Here is a 26,573-nt window from a genome sequence, read left to right on the forward strand (position 1 = left end):
TCCTACATTGGAAGAACACATCAATAAGGCCAATGGTCAACCTGATGTGTTTAAAGACAATGTGCAAACTTAATAAAATGTCACTCAACAGCTTTCGGCAACCTTCATTCCACTATCATTATAAATACCTTTCTTTGGTACCCACTGCCTGGAGATGGCATGTAGGTGGATGATAAAATTGAGAAAAATATTGCAATTAACCTTAAGGTGCTAAGATGATTTTTTTTTGTTTTTGTTTTTTGGAAGGAAAACAACGGGATGCATTGATTTGGTAAGATACAATTAACATTTCCACAGCAAACCCAAGGGGGGGTAAAATAATTGACGTTGATGGGGTTCAGCGCTGAGGCACACCGTGTGGCAATACATGAAATCATTTATGACGAGGATTAGTCATATCGAAAGACAAACATATTGGAACAGAAAAATTACCTGAGACCCTGTTAACACGAAGACAGACAGACAGACAAAGGTATTGACGGAAAAAGAATCCCCGGAAGTCAACTACCGTAAATTTCAGACTACACTGTTTCAAGAAAGTCTTTTCTAAACTACGCTACACTCACCATCTCTACGTTTTTCATAAGATACTTAGAGGGACTTGACACCACTACTACGCAATATGAACACTGATCACTTTTTTTTAAAAAGCGGGAATACCTAGAGGCTACAGCATAGAATGAAAAATACAACCTGGCCAATTATTAGGAGCTGGAACAACCAATACAAAATCTTGCTCTGTGCACTGGTTGGAGTGGCCTTCCTAACCCCAACGGTCCATTCATTGTTGGAAAGAAACAGAACAGGCGAGACTATACAATGCATCACTTTTACAAGATCTTCCAGTATCTGGGGATGTACTAAATAGGATTGCACATTATTTTGAAGCTACTTTTTTTTTAGGTAAAATAATTGATAATGAAATAGGAACATTCATTCTTAGACTATACGTGAGGACATTTGAGACAGGAAATCACAGGACAGATTTTTTAGGAAGAAGCACGCGTGCGAGTGAATAGCAAGGGGGAAGGAAGCAGAAAGATATTGCACAAAGGAGCAAAAGTGGCTGCAAGAGGTCGGTTGGGAGATCAAGAAAGAGGGCAAGGAGTGGAGCATGTGATAGATGGGGATAGTCAAACAGAGAATAAGAACCATGCAGCAAGGGAGTGTAACTGAAGGGAAGGAAGAGCGAGAGGGACAGAATGCGAGAACGTAGAGCGAGTTGGAAAATGAGAAAAAAAAACGAGTCAATACCTGCGAAAAAGAAAAAAAAAGCATTGGCAGATAGAGAATCGATGAGCGTGATGGGGAAGATGAAATGGGAAAACAAAGTATCAAAACGAGATCAAAATCAGAGAGCGAGATGATAATGTGGGAAGGACATGCAAATCAAACATGTATAGAACACGAGGAGTGTAATAACGGATGATGGATAAACGCTAAGTCCATATGTGTTAGGTAAAAAGAAACAAGTAAAACTAGAATTGAGTTCCCAGTTCCATGTCTTTGGGTGGCAGTTTCAGTCCGAGGGAGGAGGTCCCGAGTGGGTCTGTCATGTTTTTGTAGCGCTCTCCACGGTGCTGAGATAAAAAAGGTCCCCAGTCGGGCTGAGGTGTGCACACGAGTTTCAGCCTCTGAAAAAAAAACAGAGCACAATTTAATTTAAAAATGCAACAATTGTTCATTACAGCGGTTGAATAAAATTATTCACTTAAATGCACAATGTTCAAACAACAGGTAATGGATTATACCTCTATAAAACTGCCAGGTGCCAAATGCATCTTAACCACGAACATAATAGGAATCCATATGACAGAGCAAGCCAGCATTAACCATCCGAGCACCATGGACCAAGTGGGGTACCGGTAATTCTCATAGGTCAAGGGTTCCCATTGGTAAAAACTAAAGCAGAGGATGAACTGGAAAAGAAAAAACAATACATAATTGTGATTAGACAAATACATGGATCAGAACAGAAACGGGACATTGTAATTGTGGATTTGATTCTCCCTTCCATGTTCATGTTGATATCAAACACATTGCAATACAGCCAACTGTAAATAGTAGTATAACAGTTCTCAAAATCAGAACAGCTTGAACAACTTTTTAGATTTTCTCTTTTCCCCTGGCTGGAATCACCTGACACAGACACCTCACCCCCCCACCACCCGCTCATGATTGTTTTATTTTTGCAGAGAGAGAAGTTGAAAGTGTATGTAACTTGGAAGGGTGAAATGCCAGAAAAAAACATATGATAGATGATAATTTTGTATTTGTAACACCCTAGGCAGCGCAGTCTGTTGTGCAACCGACTCGGGACCATAACGTTATTAGTTTGAATGCCTGTGGGTCCATTTACATCTTCACCTTCTGAATTTGATAAAACTCTGCTTTAAGAAGTCCTCCTGAGAGGAAAGTAAGGGAGGTCTATCGGGGTTGAACTAGTTCATAGGAGATGTGTCTGCAGTAATTGAGGTGTAGATAAGTCTGCAAGTCAAAGCCCAAATGGGTAGGGTGTTCCTAGTTAGATAAGTACCATGCTATGCAGTTACAATTCGTGTTGATTTGTGCCAACACTGAAATGCTTTGATTATGTTGTAGCTTTATAATGCAGTATAAGTTCATCTTTCACACCGTGTTGCCTATAAAAATGGGATGTAATCGAGAGGGAAGCAGGATAGAATTCAGCAGCAGTAAAGATCTACAGGGAATGTCTCCAGAGTCAAAATAGTAAAAAAAAGAATGACACATCTTACCTTTATCACCATCCAGAATTATATAATAATAATAATCCTTAATAATCCTTGCATTTGATATAGCGCTTTTCACGTCAGGAGGACGTCCCAAAGCGCTTCACAGAACACACTGTAAAGTGAATTGACTGTATATTTGTGGGCGAACGCGGCAGCCAATTGCGCACAGCAATGTCCCACAAACAGTCGTAGATTGAAAATGACCAATTTAATTATTGTTTTTGGTTTTTTGGAGGGATTATTATTAGGCTCTGTGTGGAGTAAGGAAACTTGCCCAAGGTTTCGCCACCTGCCTGGAATTGAACTCAGGTCTCTCACTTGCAAAGCGAGTGCTCTAACCACTGAGCTACAGGACTCCACTATATGCACATCTTTCCACTACGCAAAGGGCACAATGTAATTGGAAGGGAATTGAAAATGAACAATATAAATAAATACAAGGAAAGAGCAGGGAAATTGGGTTTAGGGTATTTAGCTCCACTGGAAAAGTTGGCGCCATCTTAAGTTTGATGGGCTGAATGGCCTTCCTCTGTATGCTATCATTTCTATAATAAAGTTTTGTGCTTTGGTTTCTTACTAGTTTTGTTCCTAGTATTGACATTAACTGTCGAGGCAGAAGAGCAGGTATCAGAAAATAATGTCCTTACTGTGAGAATTGTAGGGGTGACAAATGCCCAGCAAACTCTCCAGAAATAGCTGGGTTGAAACCCAATCATCATCTCAATATCTTCACAAAACCGTTTCAATCCTGCAGGCAGAGAAAAAACAATGATAAAGTGAATGTCAAGTCACTATTTTTGGATACAGTGGTTACAAGTTATCACATATTTGCAGGTTATACCCTTACCAGGTGCCTAAAATCTTGAACATAGCTATGCAAAATCAAGATTATTTGCATGTATTCTAAAGTACACTAGTCTATGTGTACTTAAGCAACACATGTTTGACAAATTAGTATCCTAGTGGAGGGGAGGAATAAGCGGTGTCTATGTGGAGTTGAGTTAGCTGTAAGGTGGCCTGGCCTGGCAATGGAAGATTGAAATCGAGTCAATCTTCTGTGGTGGTCTCGTTAATCCCATGCTTGAGCCAGATAGGTCCACAGTACTCCAGTGCTCTGTCTATTTGATACTCATCCTATAGGCTAATTGCTTTCCTGCTCTAAGAGATTGTTGAGCAAAATATTACATAAGTCACAAAATGTTGGCTATGGCTTGGCTTCTTTCACCGCAGCAGTGCAATGCGTTAGAATGTAAAAACAGCAATCCAATCTTTTACACCAATTCAATTTTTTTTCACATGCGGGCAATATTTTTATTTTCATTGCAGCGAAAAATAAGTGAGAGGGTCTAAGGAGAAAAAACACAAAAGTAAATAGATGACTACTTTCATTACCCGTTGTAATAACCTATTTATATATCTCAGACTTGGTCCTAAATATCAGTAGGTGCTATACTTTCTATAAATTCAGCAAGTTCCTGGCATTCAGCTTTCACATTAAAGATGTTTGCAGAAATATTGCCACCTTGTGGCGATCGACCCTGTGTCACATTGACTTGCAATTTTGAACACATTTTGTTAAACACGATTTCTGCTAGAAATTATATACACTGTATAAAATAGGATTTCCTTTTTTCATATACTTTGGTCTAAATACATTTAAATTTCAAAGCATTGTTTTTCTTAAAAAACAAACAATTCTATCTTGAAGCATTCATTCTAAATAAATTGTAGCGTATGTGCCTACATAACACACGGAAACTTATGTTTAAACCAGTATTCTAAGAACATGAGAGTTACAGTTTAATGATCTGCCATGTTCTACTAAATTATGCAAAGCATATCTCCAGTAATAAGCTGTCAGATGGCGAAACAACTCTGTCTGCGCTACAGGATTATGTGAAAATATGTGGGTTGGTTCATTATAATCACAATGTTAAACAGCGAAGAAGTCGTCATTTGGGGCAATGTGCCACTATCTGCCATTTAAATGTAGTTGTTAGACATGATAACACTAAAAAAGTGATCAAATTCACTAGTTAGCTAGCACGGAACACACTACTACTCATGCCAGCAAAGGAGAACTCTAAACAGAGCTTCAATCAACTCTTTGCATTGCGTTGTGGAATTATGCTTAATTTAATCATTGCAATATCAATATCTCTATAGCAACATCATCATGGCTGTCAGAAAATGTTTATCCCAAGTTCTTAATGATTTTGCATTAATTGTGTCAAAATTAAAACTCAATTAAGTAAATGAGCCTTACCATATAGGTATGAAATTCCAACTAGCTCAAATATCGCTATGATGACAAGAGAATAGGAGGCAGCATATGTGTCCACAAGCTGCAACGTGTAAATCCCACTCTAAAGGAACGAAACGTCAACAAAGAGCAAATATTTCAAAATAAGCAAATGTTTTACTCGTGTTAAAATTAATCTACACACCAAAAATAAAAGTTCATATCAAAAATAATAAATGTTGGATGAGAAGATGAAGTAATAAGGGCCATTTTCTGCACTGGTGGATTTAGGGTAGGCAACAGGATTGAAAATGGGACCATAGGTTGAACCAAAGCAGTCAAGCTTCAGTTTCTCAGTACAATACACTGGCCTATTTCAGGGATTAGATCTCATCTCTTCATTGTAGCTTTCATTTTAATTTCAGACACCCAAAATATTGCTCAGTTGTAAAATACCATCATGAGATGGGATCTTTGAGAACATTTAAAATAAGCATTTGAGGTTGCATCCATCCTAACATATACAGTCCTTTCTCAATTGTAGGGCCCACCTACCTCAGGACACACAAGGAATTAAAACTTGCCACTTTCTTGTCTACATGGTTTAGTGCTACATCAAGAGAGGCAGCAAAGAGTTAAAATTGTTGTTATTGATTTCTATTTTGATGTATTTTAATGTATTGGCCCCTTTCTTTCAGTCTCTGTATACACAGACATAAATGTGTGCATATTATATATGTATATGTGTGGGTATGTGCCCGGCTCACATGCATGTGCACTGTTGCTCCCCGATGGCATGCCTGTGACCAAGAAGGAGCCTTTATCCAACCACATGGATAATTTCCGAACAATCTAATTTATTTATAATATTTTCAAACTGGAGATTACTTCTATGGTTAATTTTACTCTACTCTCAATGTATTGTTCCAACAGTTCTTAACATATAAACGTCTGACCCGGAACTGCAACTGAAAAGGGGGTTGGGGTGGGGGGCGGGAACAGTCTTGAAATACAACTCCCGGTCGTACCATTCCCACAGATTTTCATTGTTATGGCAAGAAAGAAAGTGCTCTGTGCAACACATTGTTCTTCAGATGTAGTAATAATGAGTCGGCTAAAACTTGCCTCGCGCTTACACACTCATACAAAGGAATAACATACTATCAAAGTAATCTTGGGCAATCCAGGAACCCGAGTTTCGATAATGAGCAATTTGGTGTAGTCAGTCTCGCACATGGAAACCTATCACCAGGCCTATAAGTCTCCAAACCAAACTGCAGGCTGAAAGTTCTACATATGTATGGTTTCTGTTTGTCTGTAGGGATATGATATGATATGATGTGATACGATGTGATCAAATATTGTCCATTGAAATAGAGCAAAGTCTTACCCTGGTTACCATAGGAATTCCCAGGAAGAAGAAAAACACACAGCAGCCTAATGTGAACAGTGGTTTCTTTGCACGCAGGTAGCCAGGGAATTCATCCACTACAGAAGTCACTATAGTCTCAATGGTTGCAAACTTCGGTTCAATTGGAAAGAATAGATACGTATTATATTTAATGGGGAATCAGCATTCATTCAATGTCAACAACTAACTTCCTGTTTGAAGCCATTTAAGACTTGGAGGTCAGAATCATTGAATGCCCCACCTGGAGCCCAAGTTTGATTCCAAGTTTGATATCCAGCTACTGCTGCAGACAGACTCCCTTCCCACATTAAAAAATGACTAACTTCCAGGTTGTCAGGTTGCTGCTGACATCACTTCGTAAACACTGGCCAAGCCATTAATGTCACTTCTTAGACTGAGACCACCCACTCTAACAGCGATGCCTTGTATTACGCTTAATATATCTACTGAAATTACATTGCAAGGCAATGTACCTTCATAACCTAAGGTGACATTTTCTAACATCTGCAAGTCCCACGTAAAAATTCTGTCCAAGTAGTTTGTAATGTGACTCATGCCAATTTTGACCTTGATTGCAAATGTGTTCATTTCCCTGAGAGAAAGATGTTCACACCTCACAGTGTGAGTGAGGTGTAAACCTGTTAAATCATGTGGGAATATTGGAATGCACATTGAGGATAATCCGATGATAGAGCAATCTGTGGACAACACATCTGTCAGACTTATTCATTTTAAAGAAAAATACAAAGAGGCTTTTTCATGAATAAGAATCAAAAATGATTGTCAGATATCAGGGAAATTTACAGTTGTTGACAACACTTGAAATCTTGCAATTGACTGTAAAGCACAGAGTAAATGTGTGTATTAAATCTTCAATCTTGACATTCTACGCCACTTTTTTTAACTTTACATTAGGGCCCGTGATATCCAACAAGTTACAATGATAAAATATTATTAATTATATGGAGGAGCTGTTTTAAAATCTAATCTGGCTCCAGAGCTGGCAACTGTTTTCAATTTGTTGTAAAGATGAAGCCATGTACCAATAAACAAACTGCACATTCAGTTCATATTCAGTCAAAATTAGCTTTCTACATTATTGCTGGCCTTAGACTTAGACTAGCAAAACATCATTAATTCACCAACTTTAAGCAGTGTCCTGTGTAACTGAAATGGCTGCAATTCAGGTGTGGGTGCAATGTGACTGCTGAACGTACCATTGTGTCTAATCCCAGGGTTAGTAGCATCAGGAAGAAAATTATAGCCCAAAATGGAGATAAAGGAAGCCTAGTCAATGCTTCAGGATACACCACAAATGCAATGCCAGGACCTGGAATATATGAGTAATCATACATCTATAACATACAACAGCAACTTGCAATTAAAACAAACACGATTAGAAGGTTTAAAAAAGCAAAGGATGAAAAGAAATCAATGCCATTAATGTCCTGTTCCTGGATATTGAAACCTGCTGTTTCATATTACAAATTGCATGTCAACAATCATCTAAAATGAGAGAACTTTATTATCTTCTCTCATTATAGATGAGAGAACTGACACCTAAAATAGTAAAATCTCACCTACATGGAAATAATTGCTGAACTTTGTCTTAATTTAATTTAAATATTTAGAAAGTGGCAATTTGGGACAGTTCAAAATGAAATTGCCTTTTTTCACAGTTGATCTGCAATAATACTCAGGCCATTAAAATGTATTTTCTGTGTATTTCTGTGTTTTCTGCGCAGTTAATCGGGGTATAACTCAGCCACAGAAAATAGGCTGCTATTAAATTATTATCGTAGTTACATGAAGCAGTAACTAGGGCCTCATTTGCTCTGTGAACGTTATATTGGGGCATCCATCTGGTTAGCAGCATTAGTTTTACTGACTAATCATTGAGCAAATCACACATGCCTCAATTGATCAGTGCTGACGTGTTTGTTATCAACTGAAATCCACCTGCTCATTAAGCTTGAATGGCAGTCCTAACGTTAAAAATTCAAATCTAACACAAGGTTTACTGATGAAGATTTGCAGGTCAGGGTGTTTGATAAATTCAGGCTATATCTGCATATATTTTTCAAATCAATTGTCAGTGGATAACCTGTAACAGAACAAAAGATGATGGCTAACCATTTCTAAACTGTTCAAATGAAGAACCTAATTGAGTGGAACGTACCCGAATACAAACACAGCAAATTCAGTCAACGGGCTTCCTAGTTATCTGATAAGTCTTAACAAGCTTTGTAAACCAGAATACTCACAGAATGAATGGATTATTGATATTTAGGTGCGCAAATAGTTTACAGTACCTTTCTCATCATCAACAAGCTTCAAATGAAATAATGTGTTTAATCTGGGTGAAGCATTTAAAGAAAATGGGTTCCATTGTATCTTGATGGCTCGGTTGTGAATTCTCCATGTGAACAAGAGTGGGCCATGTACACTAGGAAGATAATAGGTGCAATCCCGGGTTTGTGTTGATTATTTCATCTCAATAATTGAGATGTCTAGTCTCCGGGCTTTAGAGAGGGAAAGTTCAGTGAGACTTGATCTCTGCTGAAAAGTATTTTAATGTGGAATTCTTTTGGGGAGGACGAGATTAGGTTCAGCATTGGTCAAGTATTGAATCTGGGATCTTGTTTGTAAAGCTCAGTTTGACTCCAGGCAATGGATTTGCTGATTGTGCAATTTTGTCAAGCACAAATCACCTATTGAAGGAAAGCAAGTGGGCATTTTAATATCAGAACTCGCTTTGAAATGTGGCTTTGTGCTGAACTCGCTCTAGCTTGCTTGATTGCCCGAAGAAATTAACTTAAGGAATTGTTTATCTGTAAATATCACCGGTAATCATATTAATAATAATCCTTAGGTATTGACAGAATTAGCAAATTCCAGAGATTAGTCAATTAGTTCCCGATTTGTACTTTGAAAATCACAGAGCGTGGTACGTGCGTTTGAAACAATCTGAAAGGGTACTGAGGCAAAAAGATGAACAATGACATGTGTTAAATAATCTATAATAAATAGTAATAATAAGCCTAGTATTCGATGTAGTGCCTTATTACGTCGTTGAGACGTCTCAAAGCGCTTCACAGAATATATTGTGAAGGTGGTTTGGAACGTGTGTACTTTATGGGCAAAATCTGCCATTATTGTGTACCTTACTGTGACTCTGCAAAACAATACGCCATGAAGCACACTCAGTCGGCTTTAAAGTTACCTTCATCCGCAACCTCAGTGATGGGAACTTTGAGTTCCTTCGCCATGAATCCGATGACAGAGAAGATGACGAAGCCTGCGAAGATGCTGGTGGCACTGTTAGCGCATGACACAATTAGCGTGTCCCTAAGAGGGAGGCAGAGACAAGCAGCAGTCAGCAAGAGGGAGCTACCTGCAGGCAATACGGCGTTACTGGAAGCCGCAACCTACAGAGTGAGGAGAAAGGGATCAGTTCCTGCTTTACCTGTATATATTATTGTGGAATTTGTTGTATGAGGAGAGTGTTATCAATCCTCCCCAGGCTGCCGACAGCGAAAAGAAAATCTGAGTTGCAGCGTCCTTCCACACCTAATGGTAACATATATAGACAAAACTGTGTGATTTTTCTAATAATTCTAAAAAAAAATTTAAATAAAAGTTTCTGGAGTACATCACTGGGATATAAATAAAATGTGATCCTGATTAAGCACAACTGTTCTGCCACGTGTTCTGCCACTATTAGAACACCCTCACAATAATCTTCATTAAGATATCGATATTCATAATGCATAATCCTTGTATTTGATAGAGTACCTTTAACGTCAAAACGTCTCAAAGCACTTTACAGGCAATTACTGTCAATTGTAGTGACTGTTTCAATTATATGTACACCCAGTTGTTATAGAATGGGTCAGAGCAGCATCCAAAAGATTGTGAATTGTATTCCAATAGATGGCACTGTTGCCCTGTTAGCTAACCAATCATACATATGCTAAGTATTTTTCAACACCTACTGAAACAAAATACTTCCAGTGCCCTATTAATGTGATGGTTATGAAGACCCTCTGGCTGCTGGATGCAGACACAAATACACGTTGACTAGCGCCCACAATTAAATAAAACCCTTGATAAACATTGCTTCTGTTATCCACATTGTTACATCCACTGTCAATTCTACCTTCTTTGTAAGCATTCTCAAAGACACATGAAACTACAGCGTTTAGACCTCTCGCAATGTTTCCACAGAAACTTTTGCAAACAATGAATGCATCTTTATCACTTGAAAATCAATGTTAAAGATAACTCTTATGGGGATTGATGCAATTTGTTTAGAAATTATGTGAATGACCCTCTTTAAATCTCTATTGAGTTTAATTGTGGACATGGAATGTATGTATGTATGTAATAAAATTATTATTAAAATTAATTACCTTTTTGTTCATTTTTACAATGGAAAATCCCATTATAATCAAGTAATAATATTATACCCAATCCATTAAAAGATTACTATTTAACTTCATTGGGTCTAATTTATGGCGTGTGTTAACACATGTTTAAAGGGGAATAAAGGGGAATGCAGTTCTCCTCACATCAGAATTACAACCTGCAATTCCTTCTTTACACATGGTTTTACAACCTACAAATTAGAGCAACATCTACAAAACATTTACAAGTAAATCGTGAAACAACTGAAAAATTAAAGATTTTATTCTTTCTCAATTAAAAAGATGAAGAATTGGGGTAAGACATGGAGGGTTATTATTGCCCACAGAATTGTATGTCAGTGTGAATCAGTACAGAAAGAAGGTCCAGAAAAGTGAAACATCCAATGCATTCGGACAGAAGCACCACAGGCTGAAATGAGATGAGGCCACACGATCTGAAGTGATGGTCATATCAGCACTAATAAGCACACATAATAATTGTACTAAACATTCAGCTTGTTCATTCCAATGATGAATTGCTCATGTTAAGCCCTTTTGACAGGGAATACACAAAATTTTCATTCAAAGGGGGAATTTACAGCCACTTCTTTCCAAACAGAAAGAATGATTGACATATTTGAAACATTGCACAGATTTTTGCAGTAAAAAAAACTGCAGATAAACTGCTCCAAAGGAAATGGCGTGTGGTGGTAACAGTGGTGTAAAGTCTCCTTGTCCAAACCTCAATCTGCAACATATCATTTAGGATCAAACTTTGGTTAAAACATGCATTCCTACCTCCCAGATTCTAGATAATTAACCACAGTACAATACTTTATAGTCTCAACTAACTGGCCCACCTTGGCATCCTTAAGCTTTTCCCAGTTTGGCGTAATGAAGTACCACATCCCATCTCCAGCTCCTGGCAGAGTGACCCCTCGGATCAGGAGAATGACCAGGACAACGTAAGGAAAAGTGGCTGTAAAGTAGACAACCTGCAAATAAAAAGGAGGAAATTACATTCAGTTATTTACCATTGGCTGCATCTGTAAACTTTTTTTTAAAAATTAATAGAACATTAAAGCATTAATGAAAACACAGTAAGACCCACTTTCCCCGATGATTTGATTCCTTTGGCCAGACATAAGTAAACAATTATCCAGGCCAGTAACAGAGTGAACGCCAACTGCCACCTGATTTCCCCTGGATGTTCAATCCCTGCAGAAATCTTCAACACATGGTATCTGTGAAGACACAATAAAATTTGTGAAGACACTGTATTGTTTAAAAATTAAGGCTGCAATTTATATCTTTTATATTTTTCAGAATAAAGCTGTACTTTGGAAATGTTTAAACTACAAAAATATGGTTGCAATAAACACTTTACAGTTATGTCATTAAGGGCAAAATTTCTCTGGCTAAGTGTAACAATGTTGATCATGTTCACCTATTTATGCCATTTTACCTTCAAAACTAGAAATTATCACAGTTTTTATAAAGGCAAGTTTAAAAGTTCCTCTGATATACTGTAATTCGTAGGTTCTATACATTTCAGAGATTGAGAATCAATTCAGTTATCAGAATGGAATAAGGCAAACAGGTGGGAACATTGGGTAAAGATAGGACATTCAGCCCATTCAGCATCAATACTTCGGTTCTGATCACTCCGACCATCTTCGGCTGAACAGATAGCTCTTACGTGGAGCCATCACAATGGCCAAAGAGCGTTGTTCTGTGCTGAAACATTCTACAATTCTACATATAGTGAATCTTACAGCAAGTTAACAATTTACGTGTCAATTAATGGTCTTACTTGAAATATTCTTCACTGCCACTGACGAGGGTTTTGTTTACGGGCTTGGTGTAATTGACCATGGTAAGGTTAGGAAAGGAAGACACACAAAACGTTGAGTTTTTAATCTGCAAATGATGGTTAGTCTCTCCAATTATGCAAGATTCTGTTGGGACAAGAAAAATCCAATTAACAATTAAATGACTGTGAACCTTTTTTGCCAACAACATGATTGAATCTTGCACATGTTTCCAATCTGTACTTCAAACTTTCAGTCAGGTTGGTGAAACTCTGACATGGTATGCAAGAAAGGTTTGAAATTGAAGAGAAAACAATGCATAATACCCAAGAAGAGATATTAAATAGAAAGCGATTGAGTGAAAGCTAACAGTTTATATTTAATACAAGACTTGTCCAATTTAATCTCACTTTTGTTTTCTTGTCTTAAGTACGCTGACAGAAATATAAAGTAATTGTGAGTCAAGGTGCCTCAAATCATTCTCATTATCTATTGTTTATTTACAACCAGCTTTGAAAGGCAACAACAGACTAGCACGACTTAAAAATGAGCCAAACAGTTCAGTGGCCAGCAGTAACTGCATCCCAGGTTACCCTGACAATGCCTCAACGTCTCAAGGTTCACAATAAGACAAATAAGATGTATTATGTTGTGCTTTTTCTGGAACCCTTCAGGCTTATACCCAGGACGCAAAATGCTAGTTTAAGGCACTGTGTCAGTTAGTTATTCCAATAAAAGGCACAGCTGCCCAACTTTATAGACACCAGGGGACTCCACAGGGCAGTAATCTGGACAGTTGTGTCTTTTATATGAAAAAATAAAATATCCCAGTGCACTGAAGAGTAGGTTCAGGCAATGGTTAGTTACCCTTTGCAAGCATGTACTTGTCTCTGCAATCTGGAGTGTTCCAGGGGTTTCCACACGAAGACCAGGGAAGTGTGGACACACAGGAAGCAAAAAGGTAGAAAAGAGTGTAGCAGATTATGATGTTGTAGTAAACAGCAATCAGGACCGAGATGATTAACATGGCAATGCCACATCCTGTCGACAGAGTAAGAAATGGATCAGTTTAAAAAAGTGCAACATAACATTTTTGTTTAAAACCAGAGTCCAATCGATTAGTCTTAATGTTGTACCTTGCAGGGCTGGGATAGCTTTCCACACTGATATTGGTCCCTGGCTGGCAAATTGACCAAGAGCTGTTTCAAGCAAAAATATTGGGACTCCGGCAAGAGCCAACATCATCAGGTAGGGGATCAAAAAGGCACCTAAGAAATAAACAATGAGTACATGGAGCGGTTATTACAGGATATTACATATAATACATTATACCACAGTCACGGGAATGTCAGACTATTCTATAGAAAGGTCACGAAATAATACAAAAGGTGATTTCACCAATAAATTGCAATATTCTGCTTCACGTGGCAAAAAAAAAAGGATGATTTCGAGAGTTGTGAGGATCGCCAGCTCCGAAAGTTAAATTAGATTTTTTTAACAAATATATATCTATATATATACAACTGAAAGTGCTGAAAGTGAGTCGGGGGCGTGAACTCGATAAGACTTGAGGTGCAACAAAAAAAAATCTGAGCAGGAACAGTGTTGGTGCATTCCTGTAGATCCAGGAACAGGCACTGGAGGGCACGACAGTCACTCGGGGAACTCTCCAGACTTCACCACCAAAGTCAAACAAATTCCTTCCGTCGTTGCCAATTGAAAGAAAATCCCTCGAAACACCAGTCGATCGCCTGACCCCAGTCAATATCTTCAACACATCCGTCATGTCAGCCTTCCTGTCAACAGGCTGACCCCTAAAAATAGTTAATGATCTTCTTTATTGACTCACTGCAGCCCAGCAGTTGCGTTGGCTCTGACTCGTGAAGTCTAGTGATCCAGAATTCTGTTCCACTTGAAGTGGTTTTTTTATGCAATTCATTGCACTCACACTGCCAACTGACATCTAAAATGTTCCCCATCACCGGTGTCGGGCACACGACACGACAGGAGATTCAAACGGAATTCAAACGAGGAGAAAAAGATGCTCTCGTTCAAATCTCCCACGATTGCCACTATTTGTAAAGTGATGGGATACCAAGGAACTCCCTTCCTGGGATCAAGCTATTGCTTTGTTTGGATGTTCCAGACTGTGAAACTGAGCTGTGGTTTTCGTATCCATTTTTTTAAAAAAAAAAACATGGTTATAGAAATGGTACTTCAGACAAATCACAGCATCTCGCGAACTGGAAACGTAACTGGTATAACTATGTCCGTATTTTTTTTTGGAGAAAAACGCGTTATTCGTGATCTTAAGAGGAATCCACATCCCTCGAGGGCCACCTCGAAGGCTTCGGTGCGCCGTGAACATCTTAGACCATAATTTGAAAGGGAGGAAGCGAGCGGACTTCTCTGGGAGTGTTAATGATGGAGAAGGACAGCAGGAGAAGCATTGAAAGAAAACGCCACTGGCACCGACACACCGGTGAGGGGAGCTCTCCACCCGCGTGTGTGTGTGTGTGTGTGTGTGTGTGTGTGTGAGTGTGAGTTGTGCAGAGATGGGATGGAGAACTGCTGTCCAAGTGGTGGGTGGGTGGGGGAGGTGGTCAGCGATGGTCACCCTTCATGGGCGTAAAAAATTAAAGCATCAGAGAGGAAATGGCAGTGCCATCGGATGTCCTAACTTGACGCCCTCTGTTGTTGGCATTGATGCTGTAACCAACTCCTGGGGCTGAGCTGTGCGTGGCTGTGGGGGGGAAAAAAACTCACATTGGGACACTCAAAAATTGTTACTCTTTTGGAGATGAACTCGGGGGGGGTTCTGCCCTGACCCGAGTAAGCACTGCAAACACAGGGCAAATTCGGCTCTATTTTATATGTTGCTCTTTCGTTTCGATTTGTTTTTATTTGAATTTTGATAATCATACATGACCAGTGTCTCTGTGTGTGTGTGTGTGTGTGTGTGTGTGTGGGGGGGGGGGGGGGGGTTACAGTTCCAGGATCTCTTCCATCACCCGCACGGTGATCAGACACACACATTTGCAGAGGATAGAAAAACCAGAGATCGCTAGGAAAGCCTACACAAAAATCCCTTCCTAAATGCGGCTTTAGCAGAATACAAAACACAGCAATGAGAATAACCTCCGGGTGATCGGATTTGTAACTGATGCCGGATTATTATTTGGTGGTAAACAGGAGCTGCTAATGATGCGCAGAGGGTTAACAGATTAGCAGCAATCGCTAAAGATCACAAACCCCATGTATTGGGCAATAAATGCGTCCGCGTGTTCACCAATGGAATATATCAGCACTATTCCACACTCGAGTGATCAGAATAATCGCCAGTTTCAAAAAAATTTGGCCGTCAAAATCCGCAGATACTCTCAGAGATTCGTAACCTCGTGTTGAGTACCGCATAATTAGATTGCAGTGATGTGACCTTAATTCTCTTAACCTGCGGTAAGTTGTATAATAGGACCTGTGCGAAGCCACGCATCACGAAGCATATAAAGAGAGGAAACTGATAGAAAATGTGCAAACAATTTAAACCGCCCGCGTCATTTCGGTGTATTTTCTGGGCAAATATAATCCGTCCTCCGAGTAAAGGAATGCGCGTGGAAATCGGTCACACGTTTCCTTTACACACAAAAAAATACAACCTGTCAACCTGTGAATACTGCGAACCGAACGTTGCGTTTGCCATTTGATGTTTATGTTGCATTGTAATCCGATACGTTAGGATATGAGGACATTTCTCACAAAAATAAATACTTATGAATTTAAATTGTGAATTTAAAACGATCTTATCATTGAGTGCAGGTGGAGTATGAAAATTGTACATATTGGATTTAGAATGGGCTGCACTGGTTACATATTAGCTCCACGAATTGCGTATTACATTGCACTTGTTTCCATTTAAAACATTTGCCAGATTGCTGGCGGAAGAAGTGATTCTAATTTGTTTTGAAATATGTCTTACCCATGACCAAAACGCAATGGGTAAATGCACTCAATATGGATCAACATGTTTGCTGTGTCGGTGTACAGCTCCCTACTGCCGGATAACAAACGACGTTGCCCCCAACCAATGAGCTAAAACACTACATGTTCTGAGACATTGCATCTCATTAATTCTATTTCAAACCTCGTACAGGTATCTGAAATAAAAAAAGACGGAGACCCTTTCTCCTCCTCCACCACAGCCCAATCCCCTACCACCACATACACACACACACACACACATTATGCACAAAAAAAGTTATGTATAAAAATGCTTAAAGATGAATTCATTTGCATGGAATTCAGGGGAAAAAGCATTAAATACAAACAACGCGTGTCGGTATAGATTTTTTTTTTTTTGGCGTGTTTCTTTTTTAATAAAAAAAGAGGAGGAAATGTGTTATGATAGCCGGAACGTACGACTTTATGTACAAGATAACTGATCCAATACTGAGCTGGTTCTGGTTGCAGCCTGGTTCAGTATTGAAGGACATTGAACCCTTTTCATTGCTGCCTCCTTGTGTTACATAATAATAATCTCACTCTGCACCAAATGAGTGCCTCCCAGTCGTGTCAGCATTGCGCGTTCACGGCTGAAAGTTGCGGAATCGTGAGAAGGGAAAAATAGTTCACAGCATCGCTCGTACCGACAAATGAGCGCTCCCAAAGATGCGGTGTGGTTTACCGACGGCGCATGTGAAAGAAGAGGGAAAAAAAGCACAGAAATCGCCAGGAAAGTATAGCCGATTACAACTGCACTGCCTCAAGGCCGTTTTGTACACATTGGGGACACCCAATGGATCTTGTCTTGGCTTCATCGAACTCACTTCTATGTCTGCAGTGAAGCCAATCGACACCAGGCAACCTCAGCAAATGATCAAGACTGCAACTGGAACCAAGTCAGTAGATGTGGACTTGGAACAGGGTCTTGTTGAAAGGTTGCAACGCGTTGCCTTGGGGAAGGGTAAAACCTTGCCCTGTTACGCATAGTTGGTGCTGAACACGAAATGGTCAGTTACTATTTCATTTCAGTGAGGATTGTTGGTCTCGGTCAGCGTGCGTTGTGTGTGATGGAAAATGGATTAATCGTTGATGGATGTGATTACCACAGTGTCAGACTGCGCGACTTTGTTCCCAACACCTACTGTGTGTGAATCGTGGCACAAGTCAACAGCTCAAACTGAGACACCCAGAGCAGCGCTCGCAGTTACATGTGTGTCCATCGACAAAGCTCGTCAGTCATTTGCAATTCCCCCAACACTTTCATTCTTTCAGTCTGTGAATTTGCATCAAATTAAACAAAATCATGGCACAAAACTGATGGGAGTGTTTTTTTAAAAAAAAAGAAACATGTGGCTAATGTAATACTGAACAATTTTTAATATGTGTCTTTTTGATGTAGAAAGCGGGACAGGAATCTATTCCCTATGAGATACTCAAGGCTCCATTATTAACCGGTGACTAATAACAATGAGGACATATAACGACAGCAAAGATCCCCTTAATTGATGACATAAACGGTACTGAATCTAAAGTTGCTGACTGAAATGCCATTTTCTTAAGTAAAATGTAGGAAAATTAGCAGAAAGTCAAATCAATACAATATAAACACAAATGTATACATTGTTACTAGTTGGACAACAGAACGGATGATGAACATATCGAAAATCGGATTATTCTCCCAATTGGAACACGATCGGACAATAATTCGAATATACCGCATTAAAGGGAATTGGACGAGAATAGTAAATCATACACTGTATGAATGCTGTGTGGAAGGCTCTCTTTAGAAAGGCTATGCGTCTAAATGTTTAACACAATCCTCCCATAAAGCACCGTGTTTCTTAAAATCGATTAAAATAGAGAAATCACGCGTCCCAAACCCCGAAACAAAACGCTACCGGTAAAAAAAAAAACCTGAAACAACAAAGTAATTTAATTAACCACGACTTTTTGTGAAGAAACGTAGGTTTAAATTCATGACATTAACTGTAAAATCAATTTAATATATTTTTCAGACATTTGATGCATATATAATATATTTATATCTCTATGGGGTCTGGGACGGTTGCTTATTGAATGCACAGTGCCACTACGCTATCAAGACTGCTTTCTGTTTGCTGTAGGACAACTGATATTGCGCAGAAGAAAAACAAATGTGGAAGTGAAAAATGTCACACTGTGCTGAATTATGCCGTGTTCTCGCTTTCTGTGTGTTGTGCATTTCTTTTCCATACCCAGACTGCAGACTTGCAACTTTTCCAGAAATGCAAATATGCTTATGATTGCGAACTTTACCGCCCCCCCCCCCCCCCCCCCTCTCCCTTAGGATATCTTTTCACCGCAATAGTCCATTTTACTGATGGAGCCGGTGACTAATAATCCGCAGTTTGATAATGTAACGCAAAATGGCCTTGGGTGGCCTTGAATAGGCAGAACGTGACTATTTCTACGACCTGACTTTGGAGAGGGAAGAGACAATGATCTCCAAACTGCGCCAAGTTTGCTCGTGATGGAATTCCTTCGGTTCCAGCGCATTTGGGTCCCGTGTTGTGGTTTCATTCTCACGCTTCAGTTTACAGTGCGTATTTTTTTTTCAACAGTCCGCGTGTGTGTGTGTGTGTGTGCGGCTCACTGCAGGTGTACACATTACTATGCAATTCCACACGCCGCCGAAATCAATAGAACAGCAGTGCCCAAGTCACAGAGAAAGTTTAGGCGTATTTTGACGCTGTATAAAACGCATATTGATCCCGAAGTTGTGCACATTGGTTTAGGTCTCTCACACCCACTCTTGCTTACATGTGTCCTGATAGTAGTATCCCGATGGTTTCTCAAAAGGACAATCACTGAATGCATTGATGAACACCAGGTTGTACTGTTTCATCCAACATATAATTAATTCTAACTCGATACCAGACACGCTATCGTGTAAGTTTGTTCATGATTAAGTCGAACGAATGAAATTCTTATGCTCCACTGTTAAGAACTTCATCGCCTAAAGTGTAAAGAAACGCGTGTATTAGGTTTACCGGACACCGATTTCGCACGGAGTTATTTCTATATATGTTTTGGTTAACTTTGCCACAAAAAAAAGTTGAAAAATAAATTTAGTATAAAGTATTCCTCGAGACATGTACTTAACATGTCAATGGAGTACTTCATAACCATTCCTTTAGGTGAAATACGTTGACTTTATTTTGTCTTTGTTTAAAATTTGATTTATGGCTCAGTGTCTTTTTTTTCCGAATTGTATATACAGAGATGAATGTACGTGCATTAATGGGAAAAGGCACGTAGATAAATCTGTAGAAAATCATACATACATGCACTTAGTGCATCCAGTTTGGTGCAGGCAATTCCTGCTACTTCTTATACTTCAAATGTTCCCTTTAAGCATCGATAACCTGATCGGCAGAAGTCACTTAAATGAGCTCTGTATAGTTCTCAATTATTTCAGCCGGTTTCCGTGCACAAGGAATCCCTCAAACATTCACTCCGCTCATATTTCCCATCACTTCCCGAAGACCAGGAGGATATATACGTTTATTGAAGTACAAGTTCCCTAAATTGGCTTTACGCAATTTAAGAGCGATTGCACCTGTTCGCCAAAATCTCACCACAATACCAAAAAAAACGGTCTGCCTGCAATAAGAGGGAATGTTGCTTACCTGCAGATACACCCACACACTTCACAAACACTTTGTAAAGCGCTCTGGTACGCACATAAGTAATCTCTGTTCAGCAAATCAACCTCGGTGTGGTCTAATTTCACTCGCTTAACTCCAAATGCTTCCTTCTTTCATGACCGGTCTGGCAGACCTGCCAGAGGGTATCTACCGGGGGAACTTTCACTGATAGCTGCTGTTACTCGGTCAATGCAGCGGAGACTATGAGAGATCAGGGATTGTCGAGTTTCACCCTCCTCGGGGTTGGCTGCTCAATGAACCGTGAAACCGTAGTCTGTTCTCACGGTCTCCGTCTCTGAGTTTAACTGAATCTCCCACCAAGTCTATCTTTTAGTATCAGGGTTTTTCCTTTCACATTTTCTTCCTGAATTCTATCAATTTTATTCTCCATTTAAAACTCAAAAAAAGTGTGTGTGTGTGTGTGTGTGTGGGGGGGGGGGGGGGGGGGGGGGGGCTGGAGGTGTGTGGGGGGGAGAACGGCAGAAAAAACAGGTTGTCACAGAATTACATTTATTTTCGCCTTTTAAAGCTGTTAATTTCGCTTCTCTCTTACGCACTTGAGGATAAGTTCTGCCTTACTTTCCAAGGTTTGGGGGGAATCGCTCCATTATTATCGGTTTACCGCTTTATCCCACTCTTTACAGTCTCTGTACTCTCTATCCCGGGTCTATCCACCTTTCTGGTTGTGTTAAGTTTATCATTGAATTCCTTACTTGGCCCCAGTTTAATTCAGCTTAATGTCAATGCAGCATTTTGAGGTCTTACCTCCACCGTTCTGAAATGCCAAGTATGGAAACCTCCAAACATTCCCCAGTCCCACTGCATAACCCACCATGGACAAAATAAAGTCCATCTTCCTCGACCAGTTTCCTCTGGCCTTATTCTCATCTCCTTGATCTTCCTAAAGTTGGCAAAGAAGACAAAACGTTAACAATGTTACCTCCCTGTCCAGAAATTAGAATGATTAGTATTGTGCTCTTTATTTATTTATGTATTTATTTACTTGTGTATTTATTTATTTTTGTTTAGAAAAAAAACGCCAAATATATTTCATAAATTAATCAATGAAAAATCGCTAACGCTCTTCCAGGGCGGGAAGACGCTTCCGAAAACGAAATTTTCCACAATGAGTTTCGGATTTCATGTGGAATCAACAATCGTGACATTCAAATACTCACTCCCGCTTTTAAGCACGAGTTTCCACAGAAATTCAACACGCGAATAAGTCTCTATGTTAAGTTTTCATAACCCCACCACCCTACACACATGCGTGCATACATACACACATGCACACGCACACACACCATGACACACTCATGCATGCACACACACACATGCACACACACACACACACACATGCATGCACACACACACACATGCATGCACACACACACATGCATGCACACACACACACACACATGCACGCACACACACACACACACACATGCATGCACACACACACTTAACTTTGGTTAATTTCATTACAGGACTGCCTTCTGGAAACACTTACCCCACTGGCCCCGACAGGCAGTACAGCAGCATTGCCATCTGTTCCCAGTACGACACTGCTCTGGCTTTTTGTGATCCAGCTGCTTTTAGCGTTGTTTTGCTCGGCTGTGCTTTTCCCAAAGTCCTGATTTGAGTCCGCCTCTGCGCCGGAGGGGGACATCACTTTGCAATAAACCGCGTTGGCGTGATCATTGCTCTCAGCCGAAGTATCCTTGTGAGGCAAAATCTCTATAGAATCCTGGCGCACGGCGGAATTGGGCTGTGCAGAGACATTCCTACAGATCCCAGCTTTGCCTGCCTCAAAGTCAATACATTTGGCTTCTTTGAGAGCGAGGCCTTTCTCCTCTGTGGTCGGGGGCTTGGACATTGGGGACTGCTGTGCTTCTGAGGGTGGATGCGATTCGGTGGCAACATTACTTCTGGTTACACCAACACCTTCTGCTCTAACCATCGTCTGCGCCGGGGTAACAACCTCGGGACTGTTGACAATTTGCTTGGTCCTACCTTTCTGATCGGTGAAATCCTGTGAAGTGTCAAAATAGAATTTAAAAACCGTTCCTCTCTCTTTTTGAGAAAAATTAGATATTTTTTTCAAACAAATGACACGCAACTTATATATTTTTAAACTGATTTAAGGGTAAAATAATACATATAAATATATACTGTTTGGATGCGACATTCTCAATTTGGAGTGCTTTGTAGGTACATTTGGGTCACAACTAAAAATCTCCCACCGAATGAATTGCAGGCGCCGGGTTGTATAATGTGAAGCGCTTTGCCATCTGCAGGGCTACAAACATACCATGTTGGCTTTCCGCTCACGGATTGAGGGAAGCTCGTTCCTCTCTTCCACAATTACGATACGATTCTTTAATTTAACGCCCCATTTGCTCGCTGTCACTCAGCCTCCTGCCCGCGATATTTCTTTGGGAATGCACTCTGTGCGCTCTGCTCTGCTCTCCACTGCCCAGGGCGCCAATACCCAACTTCTACATATTTTTTTTAAAGTTGAGAATGTAAATGCTCGTAGCATTACGAAGGAATGATCATTGGTGTTTCCCACACTATGAGTCGACTCAGCCATGATTTTATACTTTTTGACAATACGAGTCGGGTTTACAATAATAATAATCATCATCATCATCAGCATTGCATTTGATACAGCGCCTTACGTTGTCCAAATTAGGGTTGGGTTGAAATAATTATCTGAATCACGAAACCACGTTAAAATCTCCAAATCAATAATCGTTGTGTGTATTTCTTTAAAAAAAATAGATAGATATATTTAAGAAAAACCCAATTCTCTTTGAGCGCTGCCTATTGATGATACCTGCGAGAAATATGGGCGCTGTGGCTTCCAACAGTATTGGATTTCGGGTTCAGCACCGCGGACAGTTCCGTCCGAAAAGACTAATAATATACGATTGAACCCTGACATTTTCACTAAAAATTTGTAATTAAAAACTTTAAAGCCTTTTTTTCACCCCCCACCCCCACCCCTACACCCCCCAAAATTTTTAAAAAATCAGAATCCTTTGGATACCCGCAATCACAAAAAAACAAGAGAGAGAGAGAGAGAGAGAGAGAGAGAAATCACTCACCATGTTTCGCAGTGCAACAGATTTGGAGAAGGGGGGAAAAAAAAATACTGTGAAGGAAACGCCACTGAGGACTGGCTTCAGCGCAGCTCAGAGCCAACGCTTTCTATACGTTCCTGTGCAGATTGGGTTTGCGTCAGTGAATACCAAGGTGCCCTTCGCCTGACATTTTCTTGATAATAAGCGTTTGATAAATCATTACCGCCCGGATTCTGATTCTAAACATACAACAAAAGGAGCAAACGTTAGCGATCTGTCACTCACAGACGCCCCCAATCCTCACCCAAAGGGGTTGCGTGTTTGGAATGATTCATATTAGTCGATTAATACAGCGACCCGAAGGGTCCCGAGTATACGAATTCGTGACTCGCAATTGAGCACGTTACCGATAACGCCTTACGAAACAGCTGCTCACAGCGCATTTTACCAATATCGGTTTATTGCGATATATCGTGTCTGTAATTTTCCATTCGAAATATGAAACTTTAAAGTTAAAGAGAGTGTCAACGGGGCGGGGGAACGGGGGGGGGGGTGGAGGGGAGTGGGGGAATTTGGATAAGTTTAGTTTATTTCAATAAAGCAAAACTGGAGGTGCAAGCGATTTACGCCAGGATTGCCGGTAGGTGTCAGGTGTAAAAATAGTTCGGGCATTATCTCAGCTTCCAGTTAAAAATAACTACTTTCGTAGCTCGGAATCAGGGATAATAGCTTGTCACCCAAAATTTGGAAGGTTATTTTTAAAGGCCAGATTGATTCTCTGCCTAAATCGGTCAGCTTCTACCGTTTGATGATTCCCACCTCGTTAATGCGAGCTTCCCACTGACACTTGGCATTGTATAGAAAAAAAAATGAAAGCCAATTACACTTACACTTCGACCATTCACAGCCAAGTTAACTCTTGGACTGTAAGCCATTCGCCTCATATTTGTGGAGCTGTTTTGTTCCTCAAGTAAACCACCCATCCTAACCCCCAATCCCTGCTGGTTTCCATGCCATCCAATAACCTCCAGCTGCATGTGCCTGTCCAGTCCTTTCCTAAATGCACCCAATCACCTCTGCTCCAGTGATCAGAGTGGCAGATCATTGCATAACCTGACCACCTTCTTGGGAGTTCTTCCCCAACCTCTGCTTTCACTCCTCTCGTCCCAATCCGTGAATTCGTGCCCTCTTGTCCTCGAATCCATACCCCTCGCCCCCCACCACCACCATCACCGCTACACACACACATTATAGGGCAAACATCAAACGTTAATGGTTGACAGCTGAGAAGGTCACATTTTGAACTGTGAAATTATGAGCTTAATGTGTTCATTATATAGCGCGGCCATTAATTGAATAACCCCAGTGCCTCTCTCCCAGGGTTTGGCCAGCATGGAATATTTCATTTTGACTGGAGGGAGGAGCACGGGTTAAAGGATATGTTCCAAGGGTTTTGAACTTCTGCATCTACCCAACATTCACAAGGCCGTCGGAGCCCTCCATCAAAATCCCAAACGACCCTGTGAGCTTGTGTTTCAGCTTGAAACCATCTTCTCCGTTCACCTGAGCCCAACGGCGACATGCAATTCCCTGTAGCTCGGTTACGTTTGTGGGCGCCGATCGGTTTGCTGTGGATATTGTGTTTGCACAATATTGTGTTAAACTGCCCGCAGTTATCTCGGGTAAAGCGCCTTTCAGTCTCACAGTATGGCCCACTAGGGGGGACCAACTGTAAACATGGAATCATAGGAACAGGAGGAGGCCATTCAGACCCTCGAGCCAATGCTATAAGATCATGATTGATCTGTACCTCAGCTCCAATTACCCGTCCTTGCCCCATATCCCCGAATACCTTTACCTAACAACAGAGTTCATGTAAAGTTGGTCTCATGCTTTAAAAAATGCTTTGAACGCACCCCCCCCCCCCCCCTCCCCCCCCTACACACGTACACACACAAAAAAGGCAGAGCTATGCAGTACTGTGTGCAATACATACAAATTCAGGCCTTCGATTCGATGCCCGCAAAACATCAGCATTTGCAGATGCAGAATCCCAATGTTACTAATACTATTTCCTCGCAATTCTCCATGTGATTATTAGGAATGGCCACTCACTCCCCTCGCTCAAGATTTGAACGTAATCTTAAGAAGTTGCATTTCGATTTGCAAGGACAAGTCGCCCCCCCCCCTCTCCCAGCCTACCCACCCCCACCCTCCAAAAAAAAAAAAAGAAGAATTAAAGGACATCCTCTTTCCATTTGCTGCAGTGCGTATACTGTCATTACAATGAAATGCCATCAGATCACAAATAACGCAGTGACCTAGCGGACACACACAGCACGTTTGGAGATACTTCTCGAATATTTCTACCCCCCCCTCCTCCTCCCACGTCCTATTTGTGGCTGCAACCACGATTTGGAATTGCGTTCGGCTGCACCAAATATATTCAAACGCTTCGTTTTGCAATTGGTACCCAGTGATCAGTCCAAGCTCACACGCCCCACGCACTTAATTGCGTTGACTCAGAAGCATGTACACTTGCAGCAAACTATTTTGGGAAACCAATGGTTGCAGAGAAGGCATTTTCACCAACTGACATCAGCGTCCAGCGTGAGGCTGAGCGAAACCAACCGGCATTTTGCGGGCAGGTGTGCGACTTCCCAAGACGGGAGAATGAAAGCTGGGAACCGAAACTGAGAGATCATTCTGTCGCAACGATCGCCCCACGTTGAGCAGTTGTGCTAATCACCTCTCCACAGTGAAGCGGAACGGACTTCAGATCTGAACCCATCACTAACTCGCCGCTCCAGAGTGAATTAACAACCCTTACGGTCTTAATTACTTTGTCAAAGATGAATAACGGCAATTGATTTTGTCGGGAGTCGCTTTGTCCGTTGAGCTACTTAAAAATCAGACCCTGTCCAGGCCAGAGAGTCTAAAAAGGGACTGAAATCCTAGAGGTTTTCTGTGGGTAAACTTCCCTTTACTCTATCTTTACTGAAAGTGGGTTTAAGCAATAACAAATATCGAAAACGTTGGACAAATATGCTTTACCGCAAAAATGTTTCCTATGATTTCTTGCTCGCAGTTAAATGAATGTTCCACCACATACTTGGATCCGGTCACAATACAACCGAACAATTTCATCAACGTCACCATGTTATCAAACGTAAGGATTA

At 40.6% G+C, this 26,573-nt stretch overlaps 1 protein-coding gene across 1 annotated transcript; it reads right to left on the reverse strand.

Annotated features, from left to right (window-relative positions):
- Window positions 1-1,232: 1,232 nt before the first annotated feature.
- slc6a5 (solute carrier family 6 member 5) lies at window positions 1,233-23,467 on the reverse strand. The gene is made up of 16 exons (XM_007887691.2): window positions 23,419-23,467; window positions 21,819-22,340; window positions 21,074-21,209; window positions 13,760-13,891; window positions 13,491-13,664; window positions 12,626-12,770; window positions 11,924-12,056; window positions 11,673-11,807; window positions 9,873-9,976; window positions 9,630-9,754; window positions 7,624-7,736; window positions 6,386-6,517; window positions 5,020-5,119; window positions 3,401-3,501; window positions 1,752-1,919; window positions 1,233-1,634 (listed from the first exon to the last, which is right to left on the reverse strand). Exons 1-16 carry the CDS (start codon window positions 23,419-23,421, stop codon window positions 1,479-1,481), a joined length of 2,379 nt encoding a protein of 792 aa, XP_007885882.2. The 5' UTR covers window positions 23,422-23,467; the 3' UTR covers window positions 1,233-1,478.
- Window positions 23,468-26,573: the final 3,106 nt, after the last annotated feature.

The sequence above is a fragment of the Callorhinchus milii genome, unplaced genomic scaffold (assembly GCF_018977255.1).
Source record: "Callorhinchus milii isolate IMCB2004 unplaced genomic scaffold, IMCB_Cmil_1.0 Scaffold17, whole genome shotgun sequence".
Lineage (NCBI taxonomy): Eukaryota > Metazoa > Chordata > Chondrichthyes > Chimaeriformes > Callorhinchidae > Callorhinchus > Callorhinchus milii.

Excerpts from the sequence above, each read along its gene's own strand:
- slc6a5 (XM_007887691.2), bottom strand. Across the intron at positions 13,665-13,759 it reads AGCTATCCCAGCCCTGCAAG|GATGTGGCATTGCCATGTTA; the intron begins GTACAACATTAA and ends CTCTGTCGACAG. Across the intron at positions 6,518-7,623 it reads CCCTGGGATTAGACACAATG|TTTGCAACCATTGAGACTAT; the intron begins GTACGTTCAGCA and ends ATTGAACCGAAG.